At 43.1% G+C, this 25,276-nt stretch overlaps 1 protein-coding gene across 7 annotated transcripts in view; it reads right to left on the bottom strand.

The window, feature by feature from the left end:
• Positions 1–25,276, bottom strand: part of PPP2R5C (protein phosphatase 2 regulatory subunit B'gamma) — a 129,719-nt gene that overhangs the window by 79,203 nt on the left and 25,240 nt on the right. For 3 of the 7 annotated variants that reach the window (XM_082838146.1, XM_082838148.1, XM_082838149.1), the window contains exon 1: positions 12,777–13,583. The exons of the other annotated variants lie outside the window; for them this stretch is intronic. In XM_082838146.1, the coding sequence (XP_082694272.1) occupies positions 12,777–12,870 (94 nt within the window). In that variant the 5' untranslated portion in view covers positions 12,871–13,583. Of the gene's footprint in view, positions 1–12,776; positions 13,584–25,276 lie in introns of those variants that run through there. 7 annotated transcript variants of the gene reach the window in all.

Here is a 25,276-nt window from a genome sequence, read left to right on the forward strand (position 1 = left end):
TCACTTTTAGTTTCCCGCCTGTCTTTGAGGTTCACTGTGGAGCCGTAACAGAAGTAGCCTGGCCCTCCCTCCCTGCGCGAGGACCAGCGGGGGCGGCACACTCTGCAGTGGCCTCCTCGTCCACTGCTCGCTGACGCGCACTCCACTCATCAGTCCACAAAGAGATGCTACTTACTTGACATAAACCCTTTCCCAGCATTTCTCTCACCACATTGCCACACTCCATTCACAACACACTCCCCAGTGCGCTGAACCGGGGACCACCAGTGAGCTTATCAAGTATTACTTCTCTTGGGAGGCCTGCCCCCGCCCCCAGGCCCGCTCCCTCCTCCTTGGTGCCAGTCTGAAGGTGCACAGACATCACCTTCAGCGCCCAGCACAGTGCCAGCCACCAAGGTGGTGATTTACAAATATTTGTCAAGGGAAGGAGACAAAGCTTTAGGTGGCCGTAAGGCAAAAGGTCAAAACTAAATTTTGTTCTCCTTTCTGTTAGGTATATTCCATAAAGTTTTTCTTCCCTTTGAAGCAAACTCAGTTAACTAAAAATTTTGGTCTTACTTTTAACCTTATGTGGCGCAACAAAGGATGCAGCGCGGCTACGCTGCCAACACTGAAGTCAACAAGAGCACACACACGGAGTATCGTAGGGCTTTATGAAAATCAGGAACATGAGTTCACAGGCTTTTTATAAACTACAATGTAAACATCCCCTCAATTGTATACATCATCAAGAAGTAGTTGTCTTTACTACTGTCTCCCCTCGGACAAATGCCTAAACTAAAACAGCCAGTTTTCAGATAAAGAATGTCTCTCCTCCTTACAGCCCAAAAGCTCCAAATTCTATTACTACCAATAGAACAATATATCTCACTTTGTTCTAAATTCAAAGAATTACTCATGAGGAATCTTTACCAGTACTAAGTTTATGATCAGCACTGAAATACTCATTAGCTATGCTGAAAATGCAGCTTCAATGTAAATCTTTCAGGATGTACAAGTTCCTTAAACGAAGTGGAAAGCAGTCCCCGAGTCCATGTTTCTTCAACGGGAGTTTCCAGGCTATGCTAAGGGGCAAGTGGGTGCACTTTTAGGCCCCACTGACTTAATTTCATCCATACCCACAAAGCCCCAAGGTACAGCCTTACCTTCATGACCCAGAATCTGCATCTCCTGTTTTTCTAGATGACACCATAAGATCAACTAACCTGGTTTCAGCTGCACTGCACTCTACACCGCTGTGAAAAACTGAGAGCAGAAAGTACTGCGTGGCTAGATCTCTGTGATAAAGGAGCCTGTGAGAGCAGCCCTGTGCACATCCAGAGGTGTGAGCCCAGAGTTGTGAGTCAGAAAACCCAAGAGCTCTTCCTTCTGACCTTAGGCAAGTCCGGGAACCTCTCTGCTTTGGCTTCCACAGCCGTAAAAATAGGACTAATAATACCTGTTTGCTGTCTCATAGGAAATAGGATGGTTAATGAACACCTGCAAGGAGGTCTGAGGATGAGAAAGGTTCCTGGGCGCTAATGACAGACAAGCGTCTCCACCCTCCTTTGGCTATTCGGCCATGCTGCAGACGGGGAGGACCAAACTGCTCCGAGGAAACCGGTCTTCCTAAACAATTTCTCTTAAGGCCACACAATTTTGAAAAACTCTGGAAGAAATGCATTACGGTAATGCTTGGTGTACCACACAGTATGCAAGGAAGCTCACAGGGATGGCAGATGCCTGAGCTGCATTGGCTCTTGGGCTGCTGTGCCTCATTTCTGCACACTCCTAACTGGTATAAATATTTACCTGGGCAGCGTGACTTTGGATGTCACAGTCAAGGCTATTAACTGGCTGCTAAGTCCCTGTTTCCTGACGAAGAACACTTTACCAAATATGCTGCTTAAACTCCCCTTTATATTTTTAACATGATGTACAGTTTTAAAAATTATTTTAGGGGCTCCAAGTTTAGCTTACATTTCACTTAAAGGCTCTCCTCCTTTTTTAAAATAGAGGAAAGGCTCAAATAAGCAAATGATTAAGCCTATATACTAAACAACAAGACTGGAGACTGAACTGTTTTTTGTAAGTTGGTATTTGGCTTTACAGAAACACATGTGCGTGCATATGCACACGCATAATACCCCCCAAAAGATATTTTCCTAATCTACGTAGGCAGAGCAGTCTACGTTTATTTAATTGGATACTGATAATTGCAACGCATACCAAATTAAACGCAAAAATTCAAGGTTAAAATTTTGAAAGTTTACATTGAACTGATGCACAACACTTAGAAGTGAAAAATCCAGAATTCATGTGCACTGATGCTGTACTATTTGAATAAGAAAAGTCAACCCAAGAAAGTTTACATGCCTTAGAAAAGGTCAGTTTAAATATCTGAGGGCCTCCTCTGGAGAATAAAAGACAAAATAAGAAAGGAGTGCTTAAGGGGAAGAAGTAGGCAGAGAGGAAGAAGACAAGAAAAACATTTCAGGACACCACAAGTTTAACTTTGGCTTAAAGTGTAAACTTAAGTTAACCTTTGTTTAAGATTAATAACACCTCTTCAATATAATGTCATTTGTGACTTTATTGCAAAGAAAAGAGTATCTGAATTTATTAAAGTCTTAAAAACAACCCTCACTCATTGGACAGTCACTCAAGTTTTCTACCAGCATAGCATTTCTCTTAACTAAGGATAAGAGAAAAGGAGGAATCTGCTCATTCTTATCCTGTACTTTTGTCCTCAGGGACAGCAGGCTGGAATTTGAATCTAAGCTCCTTTCTTTCAATTCCCTTGAAAATAAGTAATTTAATCAAACGCATTTTAAAATATAATGCATTCGCAGACTCAGGAAGGTATGAAGACAGTCAAGGACACCAGTGACCCGGTAAGCGACACTGTTAGGCCTTCGCCTTGAGTCCGCTAGCTCGATTCTGGTACGATTAGATCTAATTTGGGAAGGGGAGGGGGGGGGGTCACTAAATTGACAAAATCCCAGTGTTTTCAACATCTAGTAAAATATTCTAAACAGCAGGCAAGAAGGGTCATCCATGTTCTCTCAATTGAGATGTCTCCCCGGGACCAGGCCTCAAGCACACAGAACTGTCCACATGTCCTGCAGCCTGGTGTGGCAGAAGTGGTCCAAGTTCTAGTCAAACAGTGCACGGTTTCTTCAGGCCTTGTCACTCACTATCTGGTCAGGTCTGCTCGTGGACATTCGTTTTTGATGTCTGTAGAACGAGCACAGAGCTTCTTTCCCATCTGGCTGTGGGCATTAAGTGTCTGCGATGGTCCCTGGGATGGCCCAGGCACGGGGCAGGTGCTCCTCTAGCTCCTGCCTCCTCCCAGATGTCCACCAAGAGAGTTTAAAGCAAATTAGCAGAAAGACGTGAAGACCACACTTAAGAGTTTATGTAATGTATGTATACATAGTACAAATTCAGGATAATATAACCTAACACTAGCTCTGAACATCACCAATTATTTTAGAAAGCTATCAAGATGCTAAGACCTTGTAAGAAGTTTAGTTTCCTAAAACTGCTATCATGTCAACTTTTTTTCTTAAGAAATAGAAAACCAGGGAATTCCCTGGCGGTCCAGTGGTTAGGACTCTGTGCTTTCACTGCCGAGGGCCTGGATTCAATCCCTGGTCCGGGAACACTGCGTGTCAAAAAAAAAAAAAAGGAAAAAAAAATACTGTATACTTTCAGTGAATAAATCAATCCATATTTACATTATTTAATGTGAAAATACGCACACGCAGACAGAGATGTGGAATGATATACAGCAAGCTCCAAACAATTTGCTCTGAGATGCCAGGAAAGGTAGGAGACTGATTCCGGGGATAAAGCTGGGGAGAATTTTAGTTTTATTCGTAATTAAAAAAAATTTTCAAAGTGGCTATATTCACATATGGATTTTTAAAAAAGATTAAAAAGATAAATGGAAGCTGACTAAGGCCAAAAGAGAGGCCCCGGGTCCTGGGGTGACTCCACTGCCCACACGCTGGGTGGAGTTATCACCTCCCACTGTGGCCTGAGAGACCTGTTTACATTACTAGCTGACTGGTTAATCTGGGAAGTTTTTTTTTGAGGTAGGAAGAGAAAAAATACAGAGGCTTGGTAAAAAACAGGGTCAGGGTCACATCCCGCTCATGCTAGAGAGCTCTCCTAGGCCAAGGGTCTTCAGTTTTTTTGGTGTCAGGATCATGTCCTCTAAAATAGTCTGGAGGACCCTAAAGAGCTTGGGTCACGTGGGTTCTACCTACTGATAATGACCAGATTAGAGAATGTTTAAAACATTTACTTATTAATTCATTTAAGATAAGAGGAATGGACTCATTTCGTGCTAACATAAATATCATTTTGAGGATAACTTCATTAAAAAAACAGCAGGAAGAATGACACTGTTTTACATTTCTGCCTATTTCTTTAAAGCCTTGCTTAAAAGACAGGTAGACCTGCATTTCTGCTTCTGTATTCAATCTGTTTGACATGGTATTTTGCTTGAAGTATATGAAAAGAAGCCCAGCCTTCACAGACATGTTTAGTTGAAAAAGGGAGGTATTTCAATGGCTTTTAAAAAAAACTGTCGATATTCTTCTTTGATTCTATGCTAACATTCAATAAGTGGTAGTTTCTTAAAGATCAGTTGCACCATGGAATCTGGAACCATATTGATGGATGTTTCAGTGACCTCAAACCCTGAGACGTGTCCTGCAATTTCAATGTGTCTCCTGCCCATGCCTGTTTGCAGCATCACTGAATGTGATGGCATGCAGTCATGCAGATCTTCCACCGTCCACATCAAGAAACCCTGTTTGTTAATATCACCAGGAGCCGTCAGCACCAGGAGCTGTCAGGTTCACGCTGGCGGATACAAGTTTTCCAAAATTCAAATTTTTGCTTGCACGTCTGAATTTTATCATGGGCAACAAATAGTGTCACTGCTGTTTCCCCTCAATTGACAGGCTTCCTTCATTCCTTTTCGAGAAAGCAAACGTCAAATATTCAGGTCTTACTAACCCAATCTGTCTGTCTTTTGTTCTTTCAAGTATTGAATAAAAATGATGTTCCTGAAAAAAGTGGCTAGTTCAGCCTGCAACTCACACGACCGTGCGGTGTTCCTAGAGACTGCCAGCACACTGCAGCGTGCCCGAGGGCTCTGTGTGAACTCTGCACATCACACAAAATGCTATTGAAAGGTGTGTTTGCAAGGGCTGAGATTTACTAACCCTAACATTTCATGCTTCATCAAGGATAGTCTTAGGTCAGACTGGTGTGGCGTGGTGGAGCACACGCTGGTTTCTAGCTGGACACCACTGCGCCCTCCAAGCAAGGAGCTGTTCTACCCACCACTGCCTTTGCACCATCAGGGTGAACGGCCACACGGTGAAAGAGGCAAAAAAGGCCTTCGCAGTCTTGGAAAGACAGTTTTGACCTTGCAGATCCCTTGAAAGTATCTCAGGGACTCCAGGGGCCCAATGACCGCACCTACAAGCACTGCCCTATGGAAATGCTGAGGATATCGTCACAGCTTCAGAGTTATGAAAACGAGGTTATCATGTACCACCCCTAGAGAAGCCTGGCCTACCACCTGAAGGTGAAAAAAACAACTTCTAGTTGTATATGTATCAAAATGATCTACAAATGCAAACATACACAGACCACCCCCGCCCCATTTCTTCCTCCTTGAAGTCTACCAAGAATAAAGGACCAGCAATTTAGGAAAACTAGGCTTGCTCCCTAGAGTGAAACATTACTATTTTCATAACTTGATAAGTCAAAATACCATAATTAGAACACATTGCTGGTAAATAACACAACCAGCAGATAAAAATCCAAATGTAATACACGAAGTTCACACACATCAACGACAAAGCAGAGACTGAGAAACCTAATCAAACAGGTGAAACAGCTCAAGCTCTATTAAAAATATCACAATATTAAAACTTGAAGCAATAAGGTATAAGGTTATAGTCTGGATCCCACTTAGTTCAAATACTATCTTTTTTTTTTTTTTTTTTTGGCCACACCGTGCAGCATGTGGGAGCTTAGTTCCCTGACCAGGGATCAAACCCGTGCCCCCTGCATTGGAAGCGCAGAGCCTTAACCACTGGACCGCCGGGGAAGTCCCACCAAATAATCTCTTCATTTAAAAATCCCAACACAAAAAAGGAATTCAGGAGTTTAATGTAATGGGATTTGACAATTTGACAGTAAACTTTTGGAAGTCCAGTTGCTAAAGCATCAGAAAGCAACATCTGCATTTAAATACAACTAAGGGGAAATGACAAGTGAAGTCACCCTATGTGGGACTAATCACAGATAAAATCTCTAACTTCTAAAAGTAGAATTCCTTATGAATCTTATGCTAAAACACTCTTCTTCAAAAGAGTTAAAGATGGGGTGAGGAGAGGAATGCATTAAATGCTGATTTCTTATTAACAGACTAGATCCCTGAGAGTGAAAAGTCTGAAAGGGGGTCAGTAAGTACACTCTGACTAGAGAGACTTTGGATCACCTTACTAGGTAATTTTACACACAGTCTACAAGCAGAACACAGTGCACACTCCAGGATCATCAATGATACTGATTTCTTCCAGGTGGTGAAATGACAAGCAAATTGCAAGAAGAGAGGCTTGGTAAATGGGAGAGGGAGAGAGCAGACAGAGACAGAGACAGATAAGCTTCAAGATGGACAAATACAGGTAATACAGCAGCGGAAAAATAAAATAAGTTGTGGTTAAGATGCTGGGCTCTGAATTACCACAGTGACCTAGAAAAGAGACGATAACCACAGCAACCACTAACACTTCCCATAGTCTTACAACACTTCGGCACCATTTTAAGCGTTTTATGTGTATGCACTCATTTAACTAACCCTCATAAAAATACAGAGAGGTAGGTCCTTTTATCCCCATTTCATTCCCATTTCCAAGCAGAGAAGTGAGTTAGCCTGCCCAAGACAGCTCAGCTAACCAGTGGTGGGGTGGGAGCAGGGATCCGACCCCAGCCTTGTGGCTTCAGACCCCCCGCCCTTAACCACTAAGCACCCTGCCTCTCAAGTTCAGAGGGAACCTTGTTTTTTACCTAAGAGCGTGCCATAAACTGTTATGCTTTAAAAGTCCAATAAAAATGCCAATAAACATCAAAAAAAGGTGTATGTCCCAAAAACACCGTTCGGTAAGATGGTGCAGCGGTCTGTGCAGCCACTACAAGTTAGCAACAAGGGGACCGTGCTGGCTGCAGGAGGCCACCAATAAGGCACTGGGCTACAGGGTCTCAACCTCACCCCACCTGGGATGACCAAGCCCCCGCCTGATTATTTCACTGGCCACTAATTTGTCAGCAATGGAGTAAAAGGAAAAACACAGGAAAAGCCAAAACTTGAATATAAAAGACCACTGCTCACTATTTAGGAAACAGTTTCTAAGTAATTACATGTGCTTTGCGCATTTTTTCTAAAGCAGAACGTTCTAAAGACATTTCTCTCAAACATTATGGAAAAGTTTAAACCCACACAGAAGCTGAATACTTGCATTCAACGTGTACACCTGTATGCCCACTTCCCCAGATTCACCAACTGTTCACATATTAGCATATTTGCTTTACATTTATTTTTCTCTTTGTTTTGAAATAAGTTGCAGAGATCATGATACTTCACCCCTAAATACCTCCGTCTGCAATTCCTGAGAACGAGGACAGCGCCTACAAATCACAATCCCTTTAGAACTAACAGTAATCCCATAGCGCCCCACATCGCTCTGCGCTCGGCCAATGTCTTCTGCAGGCTTGAATTTACTTCGTATTGTCTTTAGAACAAAGATCTGATACAGATTCACTCACTGTATTTGACTGTTACATCTCTTCAGCTTTTCTTTTTAACTAGAGGGGTTTTTGATTTATGAATAATTCACGGGCCTGAAACAAAACCAGATTTTTCTTGCTGTAGTAGTTTGTCCTTGTGCACTTTAGCCACGTCTTTCCAAGATTAATAAGAAAGATTTTTCCTTGAGTACATTAGTGAGAGAAACTACCCCAGTTTTGGAGTTCTCCGCATCCTTGGTGGTACCTTTCCCATCTGACAGGGAAGAGGAGGTGAGGTGGGCCTTGTCTGGAAGCAGATGTGGGTGACAGACGTCTTGCCTGCACCGGCCCCTTGCTCCGGCCTCTGGTCTGGGATGCTCTGCATGGCCAGGAGCTGGGCTGACAGAAGGGTGCTTTGTCTCATCTTATCACCTGGAAATCCAGAGCCTCCCCAAAGACTGCAGGCCAGCTTTAGCTGGGTCTCCAAAAAAGGTCAAAAAGATAATACCAGAAGATGACATATGTGGCTGCCTTTCCTTCTGGGACGGCCACCAGCAGCGGCTTGGGGACATGTAGCTGACACAGGGGCAGGGGCCCTGGACTTGGCCTTACAGCCTGGTAACCTTGGGGAGGAGTGACTAGGATGCGTCCGGCCGACCTCCCGGGCAGGAATGCTGGGAGGAACAAGTCGGGCAGCGTTCACAAAAGCGCATCACATCCGGCAGGTCGCCGTCGGACAGGAGGAGAACCACCCTGCAGTGCTACCTGATGTGTGGAAATGGAGCAGGGTGTACCCCAAACCTCTGTGCCTTCCAAGACACGGTCCTTTCCTAGATTCTTTTCTTGACTACTAACCTTGCTTCTTTACTTTTGTCTCATTCTTCCACACAATTAACATCTTTTAATGAAAAAATTCTAGGAGTTTAGCTTTTGCTGCAAGGCAGGAGTCATGATCAGTTCCGGGAAGACTAATTAACAAAAGTTGTGCAGGCTTTAACGCAGACATGCACCCCCCAGAGAGTTATTTGTTACTCTGGTTTCCTTCCTCACTGGCAGGAATGACAAGAGGAAACAACTTCACACAGGCTCATTCCAGGTAGCTTTAAAGGTGTACTTCTAAAAAGCCGCCTCATAGACAGTGACAGCTACACAACACACAGATGTTAGTGCAGCAAACACCTTGAGTTGGACTGATACGCTATTCGGAGAGAAAGAACCACTGGTTTGAGCTCTTGAGGGGTCTTTGTTTTTGGTCGTCAATGACATTTTTCCTTCCTAGTTCTGGGAATGAGGACAGTGCTAGGCATCCATCCTCACAACATTCACTGACTTTAATCACGCAGGAGTGTCCCACACCTGGGAACCCGCGTGCAAGTGCGCGTGCATGTGCACCGGTGTGCTTAGCAGCGCTGGCTAAGTCATCAGACGGGCTGCAGCGGGAAAGGAAGCCTTCGGGTTTGACGCCCTACCACTGCCCCCTGCTCGTTCTTTTCTAAATTGTTTTGGAAAGGTAAAGACTTTCATTGAATTGGTGACTCAGGAATACTTGTGAGAAAACAAACTCTTCTATAATCAGACTTCCATTCCCCAGGAAAAATGGGTTTACACAGAGAATAGTTTGCTCTCCAGCTCCCCACCAGGCCGAGGTTACTCCTCAGTCTTTCAGAGACAGGACTCACCAACCGACTACAAGATCGGAGCAGTTAACAACTTGCTTGAGGCCAGAGTGAAAGCCAGCTGGCACAGGATGGAGCTCGCTCTCTTCCTCTCTGGCCATTAACATCTTTTTTGGCTTGGCTATTCTTGCCTTAAACCTGGCTCTGGAAGTGAAATATATTTTACTATACTTAACAGGCAATTACAATTCAAGGAATAGTCTAGAACAGGGGTGGGCAAACTACGTCCCACGGGCCAAATCTGGCCAGCCACCTGTTTTTGTAAATAGGGCTCTACTGGAACACAGTCATGCCTATCTATGGCTGCTTTCTCAGCCAAAAATATTTACTTTCCAGCCTTTTCTGAAAAAGTCTCTCGATCCCAGTCTAGAACTGTGCTGTCCAATACAGCAGCCACTAGACACATGTCTATTTAAATTTAAAATAACTAAAATGAAGTAAAATTAAAAATTCAGTTTCTCAGTTGCAGTAGCCACATTTTAAGGGCTCAACAGTCACATGTGACCAGGGGCCACTGTAGTGGACAGCACAGAGGACATTCCCACCATCGCAGACAGTTCTCTCGGACAGCCCTGGAAGTACAGGATTTAAGTCATCAAGCTAAATTTACAGCCGTCAAGTTCCTCCAGGTGACGCCTTCTCCTTCTACAGACAGAAAAGTTTAGACTTTTCAGCAACATGTTCCTGTCACACTTGGACTTTTTAGGATATGCTAATTCACTATATTAACTGCAAACTCTAGACTATGTAATAGGAGATAAATATCAGACCGACTGGGACTACTCATCAGTTTAGTGGTCGTATTGACTGATTTGTTCACGTGACTGCCCCACCATCCAGGGGACTGTAAACTCTGAGAGCTGGGCCACAGGGCTTGCTTCATATTCCGAATTAGGTACCTGCTTGGCACGTGGTGGTAGCGACTTGACAAATATTTGTAAAATGAATGAAGAAATGAACCCTAGGCACAAAAACTGTCATATACCAGAGGCCACTGAAACGCACGGATGTTGATAAGACACTGGGGAAAAACCCGCTATTATAAGCCTGTGGCAAAAGGTTCTACAAACAGCCAAAATTTCTATTTTTAAAATAAAACAAAAAAAATTTTTTCTTTAAAAAGATTCCAAACAATACAAAACAACTGCCTTGGCTTGTGTAACTGCCTTGGTTTGGACCCTGGCCCTACCACTTACAGGCTGAGTGACCTTGGGCTGGTGATTTACCTCTGTGCGGAAGACCCTTCTTCTCTAAATGCACCCTGAGTCAGCGGTAAGCCTCAGTGTTGCCCCCTCCCTTCCCAGCATCATGATTACATCAGCCCCTGCTCTCTGTCCTAGCACCTGCCCAGAGTCAGCTCTTCCTGTGCCCCTCCTGCACCAGGGCCCCTGTGTGGGTCTCCCACTAAACCATCCATTCCTCTGGGGTGGGGACCCTCAGCACTGGACATACAGAGGAGATGCATAGTGGATATTAAATTGATCAAGACTCTAAAAGCCAGTACAAACAGAATAAATTTTGCTAAACCACACATTAACATGCTTGCTCTAAAAAGTCCTGATGAGTAAATCCAGCGTCCAAGTTTTACCTAGTTCACTGTTTGACCCAGAAGTTAGTTTGAGGCCCTAAAGGTTACCCCTTCTTAAAATCTCAAGTCTCTTTTAGGTTAATACGCTTCACTACTTTTTCCCTTCACAATTAGACAGCAACCAACCACTCAACCAACAGCAAAAAAATTCAAACTGGTCACAGTAAAGTCTTGGAATTAAAAACAACAACAACAATGTGGTATAAGATATAAAATCAAACAATTCCATTTCAGAATAAAGTTCAAAAAATGACTAGTACATTAAGTGTTTAATGAAATCAGAAAACTCAAACTAAAACAATCTGTTATTTATAAGAAGATACCTTAAAAGTATCAAAATACACATTTTATATGCTATAAAATTTTCTTTTTGCTAGTCAGTCACCATTTAAGAACTTATATCGAAACATAATTACATTTTGTTTTCGCCCATTTGGCTCCTGCAACTAAAATACCTGAGTGCCATCTGTGGTCAACATTTGCTCTTTCCTGGGTGCACTACAAAACAATGTGACCTACAGGTTGGTCATTGTGGACACTAATTTCCACCAGCTTCTTTTAAGAGGGTTTGGAGAGAAAAGCAACACCCATTTTATTCCAACAGACTGGGTATTCATGTGGTTTTATTTCCTTTATCTGCAAACACCCTAGGATCTGAAAAATCTTGTCTGGTATTTTAGTCATACAGACCATTAGTCACCTAGAGATCCTGCCCCCACCCTTCCTTGACATGGGTCCTTAAAGGAGATTCTGACAGAACTGTTCTGTTAGGGACAGAGCTGTGATATTGTATAAATTTTAAAGTGATATGATGAAGCTTAACATCCATTTTCTACTTCACCCAATTATGAACAAAAAATTTGTATAACAAATACTTTTAAATGCTAAGAAAAAGTATATGATTATCCTGATACCTATATTTTAATATAATTATTAATTACTATGCTAATTGTGTTTTAAGCTAAATTCTGAACTCCAATTCTGTATAAACTACAAGTGGCAAACTGTAATTCTTAAAAGTGATCTATACACTCATCGAAAACTTGTTGCCATTTAAAATTTTAAAGGCAAATGTCAATACAAAGCCTATTTAAGTGCAAAGTATCTCCTACTATTCAATAAAAACGCTAACAGCTCAGAAATTATGACCCACGATGGATTCCAATATTTCAAAGCACGAGTCTATTTCTCTTTTAGGCTCCAGGGCAAGAACGAAAACAATCCTTTTAAAGAAGTTCTTTTCTAATCATTTCTGCATATTTTCTGACTGCAATTCATCGTTAATTCAGACGTGTGTCCCGGTGAAACCTTCAGGGTGTTAAGCAACACAGATGTAACAGAAACTCTGCGCACGGGCAACTTGGCCAGGCGTGCCGCCCGCCTCTCCTTCCTACCCCCCGCCCAATGCCTTCCCCGGGCAGTGACTTCACATCCTTTGACATCAGCACGGCTCTGAAAGGGGGATGGGAGCGCGAGCAGAAAGCAGAAAAACCAGCTTTGAACTGTGCATGCAAGGCCTCTCTCAAGACTCAAATTCTGTAAGTAGTTCGTAAAATGCCAAATTGCAGTGACACACCCAGCCTCCTCTGGTTAGGTCTGCCGCAAAACGGGGTGAATTCTGCTAGAAAGGACTTCCTGCTTTTCTTATCTGAAGCACAATAGCCATTTATTAGCTAACCACAGAAGGTTCCGTTTCAGTGAAACACACAATAACTTACCTCGAATATGGAGAAGGGCCACGGGCTGGAAAGGCCCATTGGAGTTGGCCGCATCCACCACCATCCTGCTGCCCGCTTTATTACATGTCAACATCTAGACTTCAGCGGGAAAGGCAATGTACTCCTTAAGGCAAGAAACCAGCCTCCATTTTAGTTTAAAAAAAAAAGACAAACTGAAGCTCTCTGCAGCTGGAGGGAACTGGCTGGTTCGTGATGTCAGCAGGCACGGGGCTCGCTGATTGGCCGGAAGCTGCAACTTAAAATGACACTAAAAAAACTGCAAATGGAAAGAGCATTCTGTTTGGCTGTCAGTGTGCATGAAAAGCCTGGACATTTTTTGGCTTTCTGCAGTCTTCATTTCTCAATAACTTTTAGGCAAAGATCCCATTTCTTAAGGGGCAGGACTGAGGCCACAACCCTGGCCAGACTATAAACACATGATTCTGAGAGAGCTACCACAAAAAAAAAAAAAAAGTGTGCATGTGTGTCTACATGAACTTTAAATTTTAGCATTTCTCTAACTGGTACCCCAAATTCACTGGTACCTTATACCCACCTGGCCACCTCCTATTTTCTATTCTAATTACTTTAAATATCTGTATCATATTTAGTATTTTGGCAACCTAGTTTTATTTTTTTTTAAAGCAAATTGGCTATCCAAATATTACACAATCCCAATTCATCAGTTTGGACTCTTGTTCAACCTTTCCTACTACCAAGTTATGAATTAATAATCTTCAAACACTTTTTTCGGGATCTAATTTTTTTATTGGAAAAATTCAGTTAAAAAATTATATGAAAAATGAAAGCTTCTTTAAATTTAATAGGTAGAAAGTGCTGTAAGTTAAAGTTATTTATACCACCTGGCTGTGAAAGTTAAAGTCATAAAATAGAATGCAAGTGTTTATTTTTGTACCTTAAAGATGTCAACATACCACTTTAATTTTCTACGTTTTGTTTAAATTAAATTTTTTTAATTAAAAAAAGATATTTCACTTTTTTTTTTAAATGGGTCTAGTATTAAAAGCTATTATTCAGATCTTAATTTCCTATCTTCAAAAAAGGTTAATGTGAAAAGCTGAAGAAGAAGGACATCACTTCTGAATTGGAGTATCCTGGCCTGGGGAGGGGGTGTACGTGTGTGCTGGAGAGATGATTCCCTACAAAAAGAAGTGCTATTACTAGCTCCAAATGAAAATGAATAAGCTATGAGAAAAACCTCTTTGCCAGGCAGAACTGAAAAAAATTACTCACTCCTTCACACACACACACACACACACACACACACACACACACACAACTAAGTTTGTCCAAACCATGTCTTCTCTTTCTATAAATTCTCACACAACGCCCCTCGCACCCCCACCCCCCACCCCTTTCCCAGCTTGTGAACAAGAACCAAAAAGCCCTTTGGTTTCTAAACATAATACACAACAGTAAGAAACACCTGAAATGGACTGGGGGTAGCAGTACATCTGTGGGCTGGCACTCCACACCTTTCAATGAGCAAATGAAGTGCTACAATCGTTTGGGGGTGCTTATTAAGTTCCCCTACATTAGTAAGAAGGTAGATTTTACTATGTGTATCAATAGCCATTAAGAAAATAAATGAAAAAAAAAATAAATGAAAGCAAACCAAATCCTACCCCTGCCCCCGTCCGCAGAGCTGAAGGAAGCTGCTGGATTCCAAAGCTGGCCATGAATTAAATGATAACAAGCAATGGGGAGTGGGTGTCATGTGATGGGCCTCCCACCTGCCTGGCTCCTCTGCTGTCTGCACAGCCTGTGTTCCGAGTCAGGTATTGTGAATTGAGAATCTGGCTGCTGACCCTCTGGGTGCATCAGATGCGCAAGGATGGCTCTCCCAGAACTATCACCTCCTCACCCAGGAAATGGTGCCAGATGAACTCAGCATTAAGGATCGAGGCTTGCAGGGGGCTCTGTGAGGGGTCAGGAAGCAGATGCTTACTGTAGATCTTACTTTAAAAAGAGAGGGACCTGTTCTCAAACAGTTTAATACTTCATATGAGATGAGATGGGGAAATGTGCCTGTCCTAAGATTGTGCTGTTGAGTGGAATGCAGAAATAACACGGAAAGACTCCTACACTCTTTGTATAAAATATACAGGTTAAAGTCAAAGAAAAAGTGAAGACACTTGTTGATGTATTTTCCCTAATGATCTCAGATCAAAGGATCTCAACTTTATTAGTGATTTTCCCCCATGCTGTTTTGAAGCCTTATGCATATAAAGTAGTTCTTTAAAGGACTCAAAGTCTGTGATCTGGAAATCACTCATGAAACATACTCTAAAATATAAATAAGCAAACAAGCAGATAAATAATATGGAGGAAAAAAAAAGACTTGCACAAATAAAGATAAGGTGTGTTTCGGGACTGGAAGCATACGTACTATAAATAAGCTGATGTTAACACTTCCCCAAATTGATTTATAGTTTTAAAGCAATTCCATTCAAAATTCAGAGGAGTCTCCTTATTTTTCTGGGTATCTGACAAAATAATTCTCAAGTTCACTTGGAAAAATTAAAAGCATGAAGAATGAGAACACTTCTCATGAGAAAGGCTGGTCCTACCAACTATAAAGCTTATGAACTAAGGACAGTGTGATGTGGGCTTAAGAGACAGGTCTTGGAACAGACAGCAACAGCTCCCAAAACAGTGAGTGTAGTTGTACAAATGTAATATTCGGATAAGGAAGGAAGCTCAAATCCACTTCTGCCCATGTGGGCAGAAGTCAATTTAAGTCTTACCAAAATAAAATCTGAGACGGGTTAAATAAAAAAACAAACACAGTTAAATTTTTAAAAAGTCAAATCATACCCCCCACAAATCCCCACAGCTTTGAGAAGAAAAGGGAAGTGAGTATATCAATTCTCAAGCCAGAAAAGGATGATTAAAAAACACTGGACAAACCTTGAGGGGATATTCCTCACATTAAAAAATTTACAAATTTCTGTATGTTCCCTCCAAAAATCAAAAGGAAGTATAAATGCTATAATTACAAGAGGTTAATAATATACTGCGATTAATTAGAAAAACACTGAGACCTCAGTGTTCAAATGATTCAGTTTACAAAAGAACTATAACCGCTCAATAATTATATGAAAAAAGTATTTCTTCACCTATCAAATCAGCAATAATTTTAAAAATTATAATTAATACTGGTAAAGGCATGTTGTAACCTTGCCAACAAATCTATAAATTATTCTGATCCTTTTGGAAGATAATTTGGCAATATGTAAAGATCCTTTGTTTATGTAATTTAACTTTTGGGAGTCCATTCCAAAAATGCAGTAGCCATGAGTGAGCATCACATTTTAAAAAATACTTATTTAAAAAACTGTGCCGAGACTTCCCTGGTGGCGCAGTGGTTAAGAATCCGCCCGCCAATGCAGGGGACATGGGTTCGAGCCCTTGTCTGGGAAGAAGCTGCCGCAGAGCAACTAAGCCCGTGTGCCACAACTACTGAGCCTGTGCTCTAGAGCCCGCGAGCCACAACTACTGAGCCCGCATGCCACAACTACTGAGCCCGTGCGCCTAGAGCCCCTGCTCCACAACAAGAGAAGCCACCGCAATGAGAAGCCTGCACACCGCAACGAAGAGTAGCCCCCGCTCGCTGCAAGTAGAGAAAGCCCACGCGCAGCAATGAAGACCCAAACGCAGCCAAAAATAAATAAATAAATTTTAAAAAAAACAAAAAAAAACTGTGCTAAAGTATACATAATATAAAGTTTACCATCTTAATCATTTTTAAGTGAACAGCTCTAAGTGGCATAAGTACATTCACATTGTTGTGCTACCATAACCACCATCCCTCCTCAGAACTCGTTTCATCTTGCCAAACAGGCAATCTGTCCCCATTAAACACTTCCTCCCCATCCTCTTCCTCTCAGCCCCTGGCCACCATCGTTCTACTTTCTGTCTCTATGAATGTGACTACTCTGGGTACCTGATATAAATGGAATCATGCAGTTTTCGTCCTTCCGTGACTGAATTACTTCACTCAGCGTAAGTGTCCTTAAGGTTCAGCCATGTAGTAGCATGTGTCAGAATTTCTTCCCTTTTTAAGACTGGATAATATTCTATTATAGAGGTATGCCACATTTTGTTCTATCCATGCCTTGATAGACACTTGGGCTATTTCTGCCTTTTGGCTATTGTGAATAATGCTGCTGTAATATGAATATATAAATGCCTATTTAAGTCTCTGCTTCCAATTCTTTTGGGTATATTCCCAAAAGTGCAAAGTATGGTAATTCTATTTTTAGTTTTTTGAGGAACTGCCATGCTGTTCTCCATAGTGGCAGCATCATTTTACATTCCCACCAGCAGTGCACAAGGGTTCCAATTTCTCCATATCCTCACCAACGCTTGCTATTTTCTGGTTTTTTGATAGTAGCCATCCTAGTGGGTGTTAAGTGGTATCTCACTGCGGTTTTGATTTGCATTTTCCTAATGATTAGTGATGTTAATCATGTTTTCATGTGCTTACTGTCCATTTGTATATCTTCTTTGGAGAAATGTCTATTCAAGTCCTTGCACTTTTTTTTTTTTTTTTTTGGCTGCGTTGGGTCTTCGTTGCTATACGCGGGCTTTCTCTAGTTGCGGCGAGCGGGGGCTACTCTTCGTTGTGGTGCACGGGCTTCTCATTGCGGTGCCTTCTCTTGTTGTGGAGCACAGGCTCTACGCGCGTGGGCTTCAGCAGTTGCAGCACGCGGGCTCAGGAGTTGTGGCTCATGGGCTTAGTTGCTCTGTGGCATGTGGGATCTTCCCAGACCAGGGATCAAATCCGTGTCCCCTCCACTGGCAGGCGGATTATTATTATTTTTAATTAATTAATTATTTTTTGGCTGCGTTGGGTCTTCATTGCTGCCTGCGGGCTTTCTCTAGTTGCGGCGAGCAGGGGCTACTCTTCATTGAGGTGCGCCGGCTTCTCACTGTGGTGGCTTCTCTTGCTGCGGAGCACAGGCTCTAGGCACGCGGGTCGGTAGTTGCGGCTTGCGGGCTCTAGAGCGCAGGCTCAGTAGTTGTGGCGCACGGGCTTAGTTGCTCCGTGGCATGTGGGATCTTCCCGGACCAGGGCTCAAACCCATGTCCCCTGCATTGGCAGATGGATTTGGCAGGCGGATTCTTAAACGCTGTGCCACCAGGGAAGTTACCCTTTGCACATTTTTTTAAACGGCTTGTTTTCTTGTTGAGCTGTAGGAGTCCTTTATAAATTCTGGACGTTAATCCCTCATCAGATAGATGATCTCCGAATAGTTCTTCCCATTTTGTGGGTTGCCTTTTCACTTTGTTGATTGTGTCCCTTGCTGCACAGAAGTTTTAAATTTTGATGTGGTCGAATTTATCTACTTTTGCTTTTCGTGCCTGTGCTTTGGTGTCATAGCTAAAAAATCATTGATAAATCTAACATCATGAAGCTTTTCCTCTATGTTTTCCTATAAGGTCTTTGATCCACTTTGAGTTAATTTTTGTGTTTGGTGTAAAATAAGGGTCCAAATTCATTCTTTTGCAATGTGGATATCCACTTTTTCCAGCACCATTTGTTGAACAGACTGTCCTTTTCCCAGAGTGGGTGGCACCCTTGTTGAAAACCATTTGACCATACCTGTGACGGTTTATTTCTTGGCTCTCTTCTACTCTATTGGTGTATGTGTTTGTCTTTATGCCAGTACCACACTGATTCGATTACTGCAGCTTTGCAGTAAGTTTTGAAATCAGGAAATGTAAGAATTTTGTTCTTCATTTCCAAGATTGCTTTGGTTATCCAGGGTCCCTGGAGATTCCATGTGAATTTTAGGATGAATTTTTCTATCTCTGTAAAAAAAAACACTGTCAGGATTTTGACAGAGATTGTATTGAATCTGAAGATCTCTTTGGGCAGTACTGATGTTTTAACGATATTAAGTCTTCCAATCCATGAACACACATTGGCTTTCCATTTACTGGTGTCTTCTTTAATGTCTTTCAGCAATGTTTTGTAGTTTTCAGCATACAAGTCTTTCACCTCCTATGTTAATTCTAAGTATTTTATTCTTTTTGAGAGCATCACATTTTTATTTATGATTCTAAAATACCAGAAACAACCTTAATGTCAAAGGGATTATCCCACACAGTGAAATATTACACATCCATCAAAAATATTTATGAATGTGTAAAGTAAAAATATACGTGAGAAGGGCAGTGTATAATTTTTCAGAAATAGGATGATCATAAAAAGGAACACTCTCAAAATATCAACAGTAGTCACCGTGGAGTGTCATGGTTATGGGTAGTTCTTCTTTCTGAAACTTCTCTATATTGTTCAGTATTGCTAAAATAAGCACACAATACTTTGATGAAAATTAAAAGTAACAATTTTAAAAAAGACATGTAGATTAAGTTACAGCAGAGAGAATCCCTTAGTGAATGCTGCCTCTCAGGCACAGGCTAAGAACAGAGAAATGGCTGTGATGGGAACCCAGGAAATATGATGCAAAAATTTATGGTGATGCATAAATGAGATCAAGCATGTAAAAACACACAAACCAAAATTAGCCTCAACTAGGCATGACAAACTGAACCAACAAATTACAGGATGTTGACTCCCCGTCTTGAAGAATCCATTACGGACTCCTTAAATTTTTACTGCAAGTTTGCACTGAATCAATAGGCTCATCTAAGCTCTCGAGGTTCAATTAGCCGCCAGAGTACTTTCCTCACGGATGAAACAAGGACTCAGCAAACACACTGGAGGAGGCTCACGTGCAGCCCCATCACTGGCTCGGGCATAAGTCTTCACTGCCTACTCAGGGAGAGGCCGCTCGGCCTCAGTAACTCCAGGCTGGTTCTTCTTTCCTCGCCTGTAAAGGGGCTGTCTGTGATCACCCCACCGCCAGGGCTTTTAGAAGGCACAAACGTCACTGATGGAGTGGGGAGCTCAGGAGGGGGCAGCTGCCACTGAAGGAGGATCCCACCGCACGTTGCTCCAGCCATTATAGGGAAGGTGCTGGAAGCAGTGGACACTGTAGCACTTGAAGAGCAGGGTCTCGACCCTGGGGCTGCAGTGTGAGGGTGCCGCAGAGCCACTGACGGGGTCTCTGCTTGGACTAACCCCCCTGGGAAGTCTTCCTCTCCCCTCTCTGGGCCACAGGTCTCTTCCCCATCAGCCTCAGGACAGTGCCTGGCACACAGCAGGCGTTCCATCAAACTGACTGAATGAAGGGCCGAATCAAGCAGTAACACCCAGTTCTGATCCTGCAAAACTCCCTCACCACTCTTTATGCCTCGTCCCCGTGGCGTGTAACCAAGAGGGGTACGCCATCTAACCACCTGGAGAACGACACGTCCCACCCCCTGCATGCAGAGCCCCCATCCAGGCTCCCACCACACCCTCCACTGCGGTCTGTGCCCAGCCCTCATGCCCCCCATGGCACCCTTCAGCCACGCTTCTGGACTCTCCCATGACAACCTTCCTGCCGCTCTGAAGGGCTTGAGCTGACTCGGAGGAAAGGCACCCTTCTGGGCTCAGTGCAGAGCTCCTTCCAGAACCGAAAGTGGGCAGACAGACCACAGCTCTCAGCGCGTCCACCCGTCAAGGACGCAAACACAAGCATCTCTGTACTGCACAAAGATGAAGGTTGAAAAGGAGTTATTCTTTATTCTCTGCTTCCTCTGTCACTTTATTTGGGCTTTTATTTAAAAACAAACTGCCATTTGTAGGTAGCATTTCTGAATAAAACTTTCACATTTTCATTTCTAAATTCGGCTGAAGGTTTTAATTTTCATCTCCCCGAGCAATTTTACGGGCAAATTAAGGATGCTCATATCTTAGTGAAGAAGGTTTACAGTTTCTTTCATTAAAAGAAGGTTGTGCTTGGGGGCTTCCCTGGTGGCGCAGTGGTTGAGGGTCCGCCTGCCGATGCGGGGGACGCGGGTTCGTGCCCCGGTCCGGGAGGATCCCACGTGCCGCGGAGCGGCTGCGCCCGTGAGCCGTGGCCGCTGAGCCTGCGTGTCTGGAGCCTGTGCTCCGCAACGGGAGAGGCCACAGCAGTGGGAGGCCCGCGTACCGCAAACAAACAAACAAACAAACAAAAAAAAGAAGGTTGTGTCTTGAGCCCAGAGAGTTGTGGTGTCATAACTGCAAGGCACTGACACTGCTGGCAGAGCAGACACTTAACCGGAAACTACACGGGCAAGGGTGATGTACATTTTGTTGGGTAGGATATCTAACCTAAAAAATTTGGCTTCGCTTACAGTTTAAAATAGACTTCTTCCTGAGGCAGATCAAAGATACCTAGCATTCAGCTGTGTTCAAAGGTTGCCAGGACACTTCTGCTTGCCAACAGCAAGGTCAAAGGGACAGGCGCCTGCTGCCCTGTTGATCTGAGTGAGTCCTGCGAGTGGTTTAAAAGGGTGGACAAGCTTATCCCAGGAAAGGCCAGCGGAGGCGAGCGGAGTAGACGGTGTAAAATCTGCCCCGAATGCGCTGTTGGGAGACCTTTGCTTATTTTTGTTCTTGCCACAGTTAGGCTGGAAAACCTTTAAAGCCAAAGCAAGTCCTCACCCCCTTCCTTGTTCTGAGAAGGTAGGAAACCCACACAAAGTACACAGAGCACACGTGACATGCCAAAGTGCTTTCGTGTTGACTATTAGCAACAAACCTCACTTCACAAAGAAGAACCTAAGGCGCAGGGAGCCGTGAGCCTGGGAGGGGTTCCAGCCCCATAACAGTTCTGAGAAAATGGAAGGATGTGGGAAGGACAGGCAGACGGGCCCAGAGGGCTTTTCATTCCTTCAGCAAACCTGTGTCTCGGGGATCCGTGGCAGATGCTAGACTGGGCACCAAAACAGCCTCTGCCCTCAGTGACACTTTAGACAGAGCAGCGTGTGGTGTGTTCTGCAACCCCAGTGTCCTTCATGATGAACAGATAAAAGGTGCTCCATCCACACGATGGAATGTTATGCAGCCTTAAAAATGAGGAAGAAAATTCTGTATGATTCCACTCATAGGAGGTCCCTAGAGGAGTCAAAGTCACAGAGACAGGAAGTAGAATGGTAGGTGCCAGGGGCTGGGGGAGGGGAAGAGGGAGGTATTAACAGGCACAGAGTTTTTGTTGGGGACGATGAATAGACAGTGGTGATGGGCACACTGAATGTGAATCTATTTAATGCCACTGAATTGTACACTTGCGAATGGTTAAAGTGATAAATGTTATGCTATGTATATTTCACCACAATTTAGGAAAAAAGATAAGGCAGGCTTGAGCCAGGGTGGCTCAGGAAACACTGGAGGAGGCAGAGCCAGCAGGGCGTGGGCCAGGGCACGCAAGCAAAGCGTGTGCGTCTGTGTGTGATGTAAGGTGCCGGGAGAAATCCAGGTGAGGTCTGGGGAAGGCCTGAGCTAGACATGAAACGTAAGATTACAGCTGCCAGTTGAAACCGACTCCCTGGGTTCTTCCCGGAAGGGGCTTGCAGGGTATGACAGGCAGAAGCTTGAGACCAACCCTGGAGTAAAAGCCACGTCTGTGGCCTGACGAGGGCGGACAGGAGGGCGCCCTAGGCCCAGGCTGCGGCTCGAGGCTGGGCTCAGGCTGACACGAGACCAGCTCTCAGTTGTTCACAAGAGCAGCATCCGTGGCACCTCTGCTCCCCAGCTACCGCCAGAACAAGGGTCTGGGTCTGGGTCTGCGTCTGGGTCTGCGGCCTCCCTCAGAGCAAGGGCCACCTCTGGCCACCGTCACTGTCCTGACCACCTCCCCACGCTCCAGACAGCCCAGGTGGTCAGTAAATATCTGCTGTGAACTGGCACGTGCCTCACCACGATGAAAGTTTCCTGCCATTATTGTGGGCAGTCAAGAGAAGACACAGAATCAAACGTGGCACAAACAAGACTGATGAAAGCTGAGTTTCTGAAGCCATGAGAATTAGAACAGGCACTATGGTAACTTCTCACATTCCATTTTTATTCTTCAATTAATGGGCAAGAGGTAAAGTTCCTCTAAACAGATGCTAATTCATTTTTAAGCAGTAAAAAATGATCACTTGTATGGCGAGACTTTCAACTGTATCAGAAAATAAACTGCTTTGAATGAGGGTGAAGTATTGTATTTGCACAAAAGGAGGGCAAGACATATAAATTTTTAACTGCCACTCAAAAGCCAATTTTTAAAAATTCAGTTAAGTTCTCCAAACAATAATGTAACAACTTCTTTCCCAAATGGCCTAACACTGAGCATTTCTAAATTTCTGCCCCAGGGTCTCCAGTTAACGTTAGGCCCTAGTTGTTTCACTATAACTTTGACTTCTCCCTAGGCCTTTGTTTCCTAAAACAAGGAGAACGGCCTCAAGAAACAAAGTTCATGATTCATTAGTCACCTAAAAAAACTGGTCTCTTCATTTAACACTTCTACCTTCCAGACCTAAAATATTAAAAGAAAGGACTAACTCAGAGAAATCTTTGAACGAACAGGGCCTGAAGACTACATTCAGCCTCAACGTTAAAAAAATAAAAACAGGAAATACTATTTTCCACTTCACGAATGACTTAAGCATTTAAATGGCCTCAGTACTAGAAAGGTGCAATGGGACAGACAGGCACCTCCTGCGCCCTGGGCAGAAGTGTTCATGGTGCAACCTCTCTTGGACAGCACATCTAAAGGGTTCTTGAAAACGCGTGGCCTTTGATCAGTACTTCCCTTCCTTGATTCCAGCTTAAGGAAAGGTTCAAAAGTGTGAACAACAAAAGACTTACATTAAAGTACGGTTTACAGCAGCTGAAAACCATGGGAATAATAAACGGTGTTTAAATCATGCTCGTATTTCCATTAAAGCATTAGACACCACTTGATAATCCTTGCCTGAGTCAACAGTTTCTCTAGAGATTTCAACGTTTAATCTGGCATTCTTCTAAAAGCAGAGCTATTTCTTGCCAAATAGAACTATTTGGTTATCTTGACATACAGCTCCTACTGGAAAGTGAGGGTAAGCTTAATTCTTTGCCTTTCAGTTATAAGTTTCCCTCAAATGGTGAAAACTAAATGTTTTTTTGGCTTTCTCTTTTTTGAATATCATTATGTGTTTCATTGATGTCAGTGTGTTTTAATCTACTAAAATCATACTTTCTTCTCTTTTTTTTAAGATTTTATTTATTTATTTATTTATGGCTGCGCTGGGCCTTCACTGCTGCACGTGGGCTTTCCCTAGTTGTGGCGAGCGGGGGCTGCTCTTCGTTGTGGTGCACGGGCTTCTCATTGCGGTGGCTTCTCTTGTTGCGGAGCACGGGCTCTAGGTGCACGGGCTTCAGTAGTTGTGGCACGCAGGCTCAGTAGTTGTGGCACGCAGGCTCAGTAGTTGTGGGTCGCGGGCTCTAGAGTGCAGGCTCAGTAGTTGTGGTGCATGGGCTTAGTTGCTCTGCAGCACGCGGGATCTTCCTGGACCAGGGCTTGAACCCATGTCCCCTGCATCGGCAGGCGGGTTCTTAACCACTGTGCCACCACGGAAGCCCCCATACTCTTTTTTATGTTCAGGTGCATAATTTTAACCATCGTGTGATACTTGGACTAGCTGCTGTATTTTTTGGCATGGCCTCATTTATTTTTGTTTCCTTGATTTCTGACACAGTAAGATGTCCCCCCAGGCTTGTTTGTACCTTCCCTGCCCCAGACTTGGAATCAGCCATTTTTCAACGAACCCTGATTCCTTTCAGTGGGGAATGATATTAGAGACCAAAATCAGGGTACTAGTGGGTGCTCATTGCTACTGGACTGCAGTTACTTTCAGGTACTTTCAGTAGAGGGAGCTAGAACATAAACATATATTCTAGAATATATATATATATATATATATATATTTTAGTTGTGCATTCATAACATCGTAGTGTTTTCACTTGTTTCTTGAATTTTCATAGTTTTATCTCTATCTCACACTGAAAATCTTTATTTCTAATTCCATTGACGTTAATTATTGCTATATCATATTAAAATGATTGACAACAATAATGATATTATTACAAACAGTAGGAACTTTGAGTTGGCTCATTTCATTGCAAAAAAAAGCTGTTGGTATATATTTGTTGTGATTCCATTAAATTTTTAAAATGTCCAGAGAGGACTGGCATCTTTAGGATGTTCAAGTCCCCTTTCTAAGAGTGTAGTGTGTAGTTGTTCAAGGCCACTTTCATTTCCTTTAGGGGTGTTTTTAAGTTTCCCTCGTGTGGGTTTTGCACATTTCTTAGCAAGTGTGTGCCCAGATATTTCATTATTGGTGCTATTATTGTAAATGGGATCTCCTCTTCCATTATGTCTTCTAAATAATTGGTAATTGTTTATTTGGAGGTTGTTGATTTCTGCATCTTGCTTTCACCTCCTGCTTCCTTCCTGAATTATCTTACAGTTTGCACTAGTTTTTCAGCTGATTTTTTTGGATGTTTTCAGGTATCTAATGAGATCTGCATGTAAAAGCAATCTCACCTCTTTGTTTCTAAATCTTATACCTTTAGT

Source organism: Leucopleurus acutus (assembly GCF_964270905.1).
Source record: "Leucopleurus acutus genome assembly, chromosome: 1".
Classification (NCBI taxonomy): Eukaryota; Metazoa; Chordata; class Mammalia; order Artiodactyla; family Delphinidae; genus Leucopleurus; species Leucopleurus acutus.